The sequence below is a fragment of the Diadema setosum genome, chromosome 4 (assembly GCF_964275005.1).
Source record: "Diadema setosum chromosome 4, eeDiaSeto1, whole genome shotgun sequence".
Taxonomy (NCBI): Eukaryota; Metazoa; Echinodermata; class Echinoidea; order Diadematoida; family Diadematidae; genus Diadema; species Diadema setosum.
The window spans coordinates 30866872-30877190 of NC_092688.1; the positions used below are offsets into that span (position 1 = coordinate 30866872).

At 40.2% G+C, this 10319-nt stretch overlaps 1 protein-coding gene and 1 pseudogene across 1 annotated transcript; one reads left to right on the plus strand and one right to left on the minus strand.

Annotated features, from left to right (window-relative positions):
- The first annotated feature begins 356 nt into the window (after positions 1-356).
- Positions 357-9381, plus strand: LOC140228015 (small nuclear ribonucleoprotein Sm D3-like). Its single transcript, XM_072308410.1, has 2 exons — positions 357-781; positions 7267-9381. The coding sequence occupies exons 1-2, from the start codon at positions 472-474 to the stop codon at positions 7353-7355; spliced, it is 399 nt and encodes a 132-aa protein (XP_072164511.1). The 5' UTR covers positions 357-471; the 3' UTR covers positions 7356-9381.
- Positions 2416-4284, minus strand: LOC140228014 (uncharacterized; annotated as a pseudogene).
- Positions 9382-10319: the final 938 nt, after the last annotated feature.

Genomic DNA, 10319 nt, shown 5'->3' on the forward strand with positions numbered 1-10319 from the left:
TAATCAATTTTGATTTGCTTTTTGTCCAGTTTGTGATCATCTAGATATCTTGACACTAAAGATGATAGAGCGCCGCACAGCACCGGCGCCTGCGCGGCGCTGCATTCATACATCGTAGCTGGGGCTGAGACGTAGACTACAGCAGGTGTATTGCCAATTTAACTTCATATGAAAGATCACAAAGAGTCAGATACCAGGGGTATAAATATTATGATCTTACTTATGCATATCAGTGTAAAGTATGATAGCCTTTTATTTCTTTTTGTTCTTTTTCTGGTTGTTATTTCAGTCTACTAAGGCAATTCTTTTTTTTTTATTCACATCCAAATTGGCAACACTGTCGCGGGTTCGTTTGTTTATCGCAAAGGATCGTTCGCACAGCGTTACTAGTACGAACATTCCTCCAAATCTCTAAATATCTACGTAATCAAACGCATTTTTCTTGTTAATACTTCAGAATAGATATTCAGTATGTCTATCGGGGTTCCTATCAAGGTTTTGCATGAAGCAGAAGGCCATATCATCACTTGTGAGACAAACACCGGAGAGGTGTACCGTGGAAAGCTGATAGAGGCTGAAGACAACATGAACTGCCAAATGATGCACATAACGGTGACATACAGAGATGGTCGTGTTGCCCAGTTGGAGCATGTTTACATCAGAGGAAGCAAAATAAGATTCTTCATTCTTCCAGATATGCTGAAAAATGCTCCCATGTTCAAAAAAGCCGGGTCAAAAGGCTCTGCAGGCCGTGGAAAATCTGCTATACTGCGAGCACAGGGTAAGAGTTTGTTGTAGTGTTACTGTTAGTGTGCAAAACCTATGATTGTTTTCAGGGAAGTTGAACTCGGTCACAAGCAAGTAACAATGTTAGTATAATAATAGACCGATTCGGGTTCGTTGAGGGCAGCAGACAATTTGTGGCACTGGGCGCAGCCATAAGCTCATTTTGCGGTGTCCCAGCCGACCCCCCTCCTCTCCCCCACCCCACGGGCAACATGTTTATCACGCACTTGTAGCAAAGGTTCGCGCACTAATCATGCTAATCTAAGCAAGCATTCGCGCACTCAGTACGAGACGCCCATTGGCTAAAACAACCATGCATCAGTTTTTCATTCCGTGCGCGTGAGAGGGGTGGGGGAGAGAGGAGGGGGGGTCGGCTGAGACACCGCAGTAATGGCGCTGCCCATGCCAAAAATACACATAGAAATCTAGCGCGTCACAGAATCAGTCTAACGTTATTGTTATAGGAATAATGCATTCCGCGGAGTTGTTTAGCGAGTATATCGCTGAACAACGACGGGAAAATGCATTATTCCTTTTATAAAGATGGCTAAGTAATTTCAAATGCGAGGTGAATATACCTCATAAGTTGTATGAGAAAGAAATAGTGGGTTCTAGAGTTTAATGAAATAAATCAAATATCTAAGATTTTGAAATTGTACTTACATTGTACCGTTGGAAAATGGTCCAGAGTAGGCTTTCTCTGAGATTATCCCAGCTTGTGCTGAATCTGTGATATATTCCAAAGTTTCAAATCCAACACATGAAATTGAAAATGTTCCAACTCTCAAGAATTCAACATATTTACAGCTATTTACAGCAGATCTGACAGCTTCCATGTATATAGTAGCCCTACTACATATCGACCACCCTTATTGAAACCGACCGCGTATAATTCGCGCACTGAACACTTAGTACGCACTTCTCTGCGCGCAATGCACATAAAAATGGATTGGCTTTGAATGTAGATTAGGATGGTGTGGGAAAACGCGATAATTCACTGTTCATTAATGGTTTTAATCAAGGACAAAATTTCGAATGAATATTTTCACCGAATCGTAATGACAGCACAATGTAATGTCTATGGAAGTTTCTAAAAGGCTTCTAAAAAGCTTCGTACAACACGGTGTTCAATACAACTCGGTTTGCGTGCATTGTCAATGCAAAATCAGCGGTCGATCCTAAAAACGCGATTTACCGTGGGGAGCTGAAACGAGGCCACGCAAGTTCGTCGGCGATATTTTTGCACTGAAACTTCGAATCGAAAAGGGAACAACGGCATTTGATAGAGCTGGATTTTCTCAATCACGTAGGTCAAGTTTTTTACGTGAATTTCAGTGTTAAATATTCTTATCAAGCAAATAAACATTAGGCGGTCGATTAGTAGTAGGTCCAACCCTACTGCCTAGATCTAGTTGTTGATAGTCACGTTACATCCGAGGAAGTGGAAAACGTTTCCACTCCCCGAACGAACATGACTGGTGTCCCTCCTGACCATGATCGACGATGTCGACTGTGTACTAATAGTTTGGTTTTGGGTTAGAACGATGTTATCCTGCCGGATCTCGTACTCCTTGTCGTAGGCATAGCCATATGCTACAGTTTCTTGACTAAAGTTACTCGTTGTCGTTACTATGGCACTGGATGTGGAGGGGCATTCCGCGATGGCCTTGCTACAAGATGTAGATTCCTGGTCGCCCAGCTCCTCATTCTTATTGTCCTTGTTGACATCCGAGTATAGGCAAGTGGCCAACGATTCAGACATTTTTTTCAGTTTCGTTTGGCTTGTTTTGGAATAGTGCTTCAGCTAATCTGCCGATTTGTGCCCGCTGACACTCTGGATGTCGCGAGCTTTGTATCCACAGGCATTGAGTGTTGTGATGCTGGTTGCCCTTAGACAGTGATTGGTGTACGTTACAGGCGCGATGGAGCACCCCAATTTGCATCTCATTATCGCCCCGTTCTATTTGAATTTCCAACGGGCATCCACGGCTGCCCGAAACTGTGTGCATGAAAAAGTCAAATCTTTACCTTCTCCTTGTGCCGCTATGTGTGCCGCTAGTAAACTCAAACTTCCCACACTATCTAAGTTTTTAAAAACCTTCCTTTTGATGAAAAAATTATGAAATTTGCTGCACAAGAACTTGAGATATTAAAGCGTTTTGAAAATCACCTCTCGCAAAACATGCTCTCTGTTTTTTTCCGACTGGACTATGGCCGGGCTCCAATGTGTCCGAAATTGGCAACATAAGTTCATCAGGCCTCAATCCATATATGGTGAAAGTTTTCGCTTGGTTCCACCTGTACTTTTTGAGAAATCAAGTTGTTTCTACAGGGTTTGGAATAGAAAATTGTAGTCAGCGAAACAATTGAAAATGACGTCATTTCTTTTCCCGTAATATTGGGCATGCGTGGTACGTGAGATTCAGGATTTCGTGCTCATTGTTGGTTTGCATGTGACGCAGTCAATTTTGCTGAGTGTCGCACGGCGGTACGGTGACTGCTGAGCTGCTGCCGCGCACGCTGCATGCAGCAATGCGTTGTGTGTGCTGTGACATGCAACGCTACAGTGACGCGATTATATATACATGGGACCGACCTGTACGTTTTGCATTCGTGTCATTTTTGGCATCACCTTCTGTTTTTTTCCGACACAACCATGGCCGGGAATATTACGGTATGAAATTTAAAATGCAAGCAGATAAATAAATTTCGGTGTACTTTGTTCGAATGGCGCTTTGGTTCCGCAATCACACTTCGTGAATTTTAGGATGATTTTCGAGGCATAGTTTTGGTAATTTTGCTCGCCAGGTTTTCGCTAAAATTTCACATTTTATCATTGTCAAATCCTTTAGTATGTTATGTATGTGCATATTTGGACATGTTTTCAAATTCAAACTAACTCAATTTTAATCCGAAAATAGGTTTCCTTAAATTGTTATTAGCTTGAGAAGTTGTTTACTTTTTCTCAACTACGCGAGTACATGTTGTTTACTTTATGCAAATGAGGCTCGGCTGCCGATGGATTTCTGCGAGATAATTGGGGTGCTCCACCGCGCCTGGTTAGCTTGCATCCGGCCTTTTGTGACAGATTTTTCAGTTTGTTGCCAATCGTGTTAATGCCTAATGGGGCATTGTCGAACCATGGGGTATCTTGTGCCAGCTCCTTCTTCGAAACATATTTTGGCCTTTGCCACATCCAAGGGTTTTGGGGGTTCAACTTCGCTACATATTTCACAAATGTGGCTACCGGACACCTTTCACCCAGTTCAGGCATTTCAAACATCAAGCCAGCATCGGCTTCGGATTACATTTTCGCGGTTGTTTTTTGTTAGAAAGTCTCTCATTTGTATGTATTTCCATCCGGAATCATCTGCTTTGATGGTAAAGTCTTCAGCTTTCTCGTCCTCGATTACAGTAAAAGGTGAGAACGTCCAAGAAAACCTTATCCTGGAGGCCTCTGGGGGTACAGAGGTCAAGTGACTCTTGTATCTTGCTCATGTCGTCTGACGAAATCACGGGTTTGTGTACAACGGATCCTTTACCTTCTTTCTTTGCCTTCACTTTCATCGCTTTGAAAACGCGGTTTGCTTGAGGAAACTTGCTGCTATCACCAATATCTATTCCATAGTTCTCCACAAAGTATCTCTGAACACTGATAAGTGCAAGTACGTGAAGTAACAGAAGAAACACAGACAGCTCATGTAACGTTACATGTAAGTTGCGTGTAACGTTACATGCAATTTGGGTTGAATGATCAGATCAGTGATGATGACGACAGGATACAAATAGAATTAGAATCTATTTTCAGGAATACAATGTCATGATATGCAAAATTGGTCGTTGGTTGAAGTTTGTGATTGCAGTCGCAGTGCCGCTGGGTATTCAAAGCCATGGTGCTTTTGATGGCATACGACTGTAAGTGTAAGTAAGTGCATGTGAATTGAGAGCCGCTCAGACATTGAAGTAAAAAACCAGCACCAAGGTCCTTGCATGGTTCAACCACCTCCCTTGCCAATATTCAAATATGCACAAAAATAAACTTAAAGGTTTGTTCATGTAGCAGCTTGCGGTTGTATTTTGGATGGTATCCTGGTAAAGCAAGTTACCCAATGTTCGACAGCCTAAACTGCGGAAGCAATATAACGTGCATATTCCGAACGCCTGCACTGCGATCATCGTTCAAACGCCTGTGCTCATTGTTGGACCCCATATGTCCGTTCTTCCACATTCGCGACGTACCGCGCCGTGCGCCCGCCCTGCCTATGTGAATGGATTAGCGTGTGTGCCACGCGCGGGCGGAATTGTATACATGCTGTAGTTAGTACATTGCACTATATGAGAGCGCGGTACTCCATGTACTCCACGCTGTGCGAGAGATTCAACGCATACATAACACATTGCGATCGAACCATGGCGATACCGCAAATTCTGGCATGGATGGCATGCAAAATATATATAGACGCTCAAGTTTATATCTCAGAAACTGCTGCCATAGTGGCTGTAGGTGTACACGCAGTACAGATTCAATGCAGATAAACGGACTACACGTAGTAACTTCAAAACTTGGAAAGTTTGGAGTGAAACAAGTCTACATGTATATGTATTGCTATGCAACTTAACTAACCTGTTGAACTGCAAATGTGAGGTGACCTGGGAGGGTCGCGACAATGATTTCGGGGGTCCAGCGACGTGGCCCACTGTTGTGCTAGCTTCGGAACACGTGTGGAGGTAGTTGCATAGTTTGAATTTCGCACTTGATTTGCACCATTTTGTATTCATGACTTTCAGGGAATTTTTATTCATAAGAGTGGTCTATTCATGGAAACGGTCGAATCAAGGGCAACTTGCTTTACAGCTGGTTGAATTGTGGTTGGCTTGCCTTACGAGGCCATCTTTATTTCTTTAAGTTCGTTCCCTCATTCTCATTCTTCATTTTATGATGTATCGTGTTTTTTTTTTATGCCTCCGCCACGAAGTGGTGCCGGAGGCATTATGTTTTCGGGTTGTCCGTCCGTCCGTACGTACGTCCGTACGTCTGTACGTCTGTACGTCCGTACGTCCGTACGTCCGTCCGCTTTCGTTTACGCAATAACTTGAGTAATATTTACTGGAATTTTACCAAACTTGGTCCAAGTATGAAGTATGATGGGGCAACGATTTGATAAGATTTTGGGTGAAATCGGCTAAAGGTCAAAGGTCAAAGGTCAAGGTCAAATCATGAAATTGTATCCGTTTACGCGATAACTCAAGACTGGAGCAAATTTCACCAAACTTTGTTGGAGGATGATGTATGATGGAACAATTACTTGATTAGTTTTTCAGTGAAATCGGACAGAGGTCAAAGGTCAAAGATCAAGGTCAAATCCTAAAATTTATCTGTTTATGTGATAACTCAAAACTGGATGAAGTAGCTTTCACCAAACTTGGTCCAAGGATGATGTATGATGGAACAATTAGTTGAGTAGATTCTAGTGACATTGACAAGAGGTCAAAGGTCAAAAGGTCAAGGTCAAATGCTAAAAATGTTGCTATTTCCCCCATATCTATGCAATGCCCGCAGTTATTTTCTTGAAACTTAGTGTAGACATGTACTACTGCGTAAGGATTCTCCAGAGAGAGTTTCATGTCATAAGGTCAAAGGTCAAAAGGTCAAAGGTTAGGTGAAAATGTTGCAATATCACTTTTCTCGCAAATGGTTCAATGTATCTTCATGGAACATGGTACATATGCATGTACTGACTGGCAGGGATTATCTAGGGAATTTAGGGGTCATGGGTCAATAGTCAGGGGTTCAAAGGTCAAGGTCAACTCCTCAAAATGTTACTACTGTATTTCCCTCATACATGTATACTAGTATATGCAATGATTGCATTATTTGTTTTAAAAGTGTTTAATATATGTACATGTATTACTTGATGGAGATTCTCTTGGAAATTTCCAGCCAGAAGGTCAAAGGTCAAAGGTTAAGGGTCAAAGGTCAGGTTTAAATCAAAAAAAAAATATTTTGTACTGTAATTACACTCTTTCTTCATACCTTGAAAATTATACTCAATGCATAAACTTATAATAAGGTCGGTCAGAAGTCAAGTAAAAATTTTCAATTCCCCAAATATGTGTACCTGCACTCTTTAATAGACAATTATGGCAAACCCAGTTCGTGGAAAGTGAACATTCAAGATATTTCTGACAAACCTGGTATTTCGATATTTTGCCAGTTATGTGAAACTGTCCTCACACATTGTCAAGACATTGTACTATACACCTATTGGGAGAATCATGCATTATGGCGGAGGCATCAGTCGCCGTAGCGACATTTCTAGTTTTTTTTAGAGTAATACAAACTAATACAAGTGCCGAGTTCTACAATAAGTTTGTAAATGTTGCTGTGAGTTTCAGGAGTGATATTAATTCACGCAGTGCACAGTTCTCTTTCCTCTTATTCGTCATTGCTAATCACTGTGTTCTCTGTTGTGTTTACAGTGGCAGCAGGAGGCAGGGGCGGACGGGGGCGTGGTGGTGGCCGAGGAGAAGGACGAGGAAGGGGCAATGTCTTCCAGAGGAGAAGATGATCTGGCACAGCTTGAAGTCTTTGTGGTTTACTTCATGGGCTTACATCCCCAAGTCCGGGATGGGTCCTCTCAGCTGCCGCCAAGTGGTGACTTCATCTCATAATTCCCCACATACTGGGAATGGCACAAGTTTATCTGTCCTGTGTGATTTCATGTAGATACAACAGAACTTTTTGGCTCACTCAGGCATATTGTGATACCTTGCATTCAGTGGGATTACACTCTTGGCTTTTCCAGTGTATTGTAGAGAAGTGATGCTTGAAGAGATGGAAAGAAGAGCATATTCTGTTTTCTTTATTCTTTCTTTTCTTTTTCTAAACTTTAATTTTTGTTGAACATTGGTCAATTAAAAGGGAAAAATCCTGTAGTTGATTCAAGGCAGTAACTGCACTATCCTCATACCCTGAAAATCCCATTTTGCAGCAAAGTTACCACTGTCTGTGAATTAAGTAATTACAATGCAATGTCCTGCATTGAAACAGCTTATTTTTTAAACGGATTCCAAGAAAGAAAACTTTATTGCAGATTGCATGGTCATATTCAGACCAGAATTTCATAAAATTATATTTTGTTGTTGATACAGTGCTTGAAGTTGAAAGCTATGGGAAAGTGATGAAAAGATATGTTCCCATTTTTAGATGAGATTCCTCCTCAACCGCCATCCCATTACAATATTTTTTCCCAAAAATCTGTTCACATATACTGAAAGGCACTTGTTTGGATATATCAAACTTACCTAGAAAACTTTACTTGTAACTACATTAGGTTATAATGTAATCAGAATAGTTGTGATTTTGTTACACAATGAAAATGTTTCTCTTTATAATATGTGGTGGGGATGTTTGCTGGTTTTACCCTGCAGTGCCTAGCAAATAAGTGTTCATGCATTATTCTTTTGTTTTTGTCCACATGCAATCATGACTTGGCTGTTTTCAGTGTTCTGCAGAAATATACTGTACGAGGATTATTGGCCCTTGGTTCAGAATGCACGTTTACAGACTGCAAGAGATATGCTTTCCCAAGTTGAGTGGTGGAGAGGTGTGCCATGTATTTAATTGTACATACATTGTAGGATTGGATAACTCATGATCAGTAAAGAACAGTATTGAATTGCTCCACTGTGTGTACTCATTACACGAGGCATGAAGAAAAAATGACATGTGCCATTCAGTGTATGTGCACTGTTGCTTTAGGCTGTGATGAATCTTTTTCTTTAGTTATTTTTTAGTACTTAGTCGAGTAAGAGTGTACAGTTTTAATTTCAAGAGTGAAATCACAGGTCTGAAAGAATTGCCACCATGAAAGAAAATGTTGTTTCTTACTGTTCATGTGTTATTTTTAAAATAAATTTTGTATCATTCCAAGTCTTGTGTATTGTATGCATTGCATACTGACTGTCCCCAGCCTGAATAATAATCCTTGTCAAGGTCAAGTTCATTCTATAGTTCGAGGACTTCTGCTTTTTCAGACTGTGGTACTACTACATGTGTACATGTGTACATGCATTTTTTTTTTTTCCATCTGCATCTTCATTGCATCTTCCTGTATGGACTCTGAAAATGTACATAATTTTTCATGAACATTTAACGCTTGCATTTACAGTTAGTATGGTGAAAAGAAGTAGAAAACTCATTTGCCCCTTTTTTCACCCTTTATTTTTAACAGGGGGCAACTTGTTTTCTTCCTTTGTTTCTATCATCTACAAATCTGTAGCCAGACTATAACACGAACAACAAATCTAACTGTAAAATGCAGCAATCCAGGAGTAATGGTGCCAATCAAATTAAAGATGGTGGTCCTTTGAAATACAGTACATGTATGTTTAATGTGAATGACATTTTCTCAAGACTTGAATATTACGTGTACTTGTAGGAAACACAAAAATGCTGGTAAAAGATGCACTTATTGCATCTTGTTCTTATTACTTTCGAGGTCATTTTCAACACATTTGTACTTTTCTTGTAAATGTCTCGACGCATGTAAGATAATAAAAAAGAAGAGATTTTTCACAAAGTTGTCCAGTTAATTTGTACATTCACATTTGCATTGTTTATCTTTGTTTTGTTGTTTTTTGGTAGTGGTCACTAGTCTAAGATTGATTTTTGTGAATACATGTACAGTGTACCATAAAAATTATGTGCATTCGGACATTTGGACAAAAAACAAAACAAACTAAATGAAAATGTATACACGTGTATGTGTGAATTTACATGTACACTTGTACAGTACATGTATTTCTGTGTTGCACAAATGTCTCATGATCATAGTGAAGATGTACACTGTATATGTGTTACATTGTACTGTAGTACAAAAGAATGGTTACCAGCTTGTGCCTGCATAGAAATACAGTGTACACATCTTTCTATCACATGCTATTTTTTTTTTTATTCATTTACACACTTTCACCTTTGTTCTTTCCGTTGGAGGTTTGACAAAATGATTCACTGTTGAGGTTTGACAGGTGTCGAACATTTTACTTGAATGAGAGAAGGGAATGTCTGCAAAATGGATATTTTTGGTTTACTTTGGTGTTGGTGTGTGTGTGTGTGTGGACCATGTTTTTCAAGCTGCATTGATGTGTGTCATTTGGGTGCAAAGGACTGCAAATATGTAGGCCTACAAGAATTAAGGATTATGTACTGAAAGATTAGAAACAAAAACAGATGGAAGGTTTCACAGTTTCTGTGCAAGAAACAAACAGATTGTACGTGGCACAAACAACATGTTCTACGAATATTGTTTCTTTCATGAATAGTAGTGTATTTACGCGCCGAATACAATAACATTTAATAGATTAGCAGCATTCACAGCAAATACATTGATTGTGCTCAGTCTCCACATCTATCTATACAGTTTTTTTAGTCCTTTGACCCTTCTGACGAAGCGTGCATCTATTTCAGTCATTCAATACGGGAACCTTGTTAAAACGTAAAAGAAGCTGCCTGGGATCACCTTGTCATGTCG

Bases quoted from the DNA above. Each gene is read 5' to 3' on its own strand.
- LOC140228015 (XM_072308410.1), top strand. From the start codon at position 472: ATGTCTATCGGGGTTCCTATCAAGGTTTTGCATGAAGCAGAAGGCCAT. The intron at 782-7,266 runs GTAAGAGTTTGT...TTGTGTTTACAG, and splicing joins TGCTATACTGCGAGCACAGG to TGGCAGCAGGAGGCAGGGGC.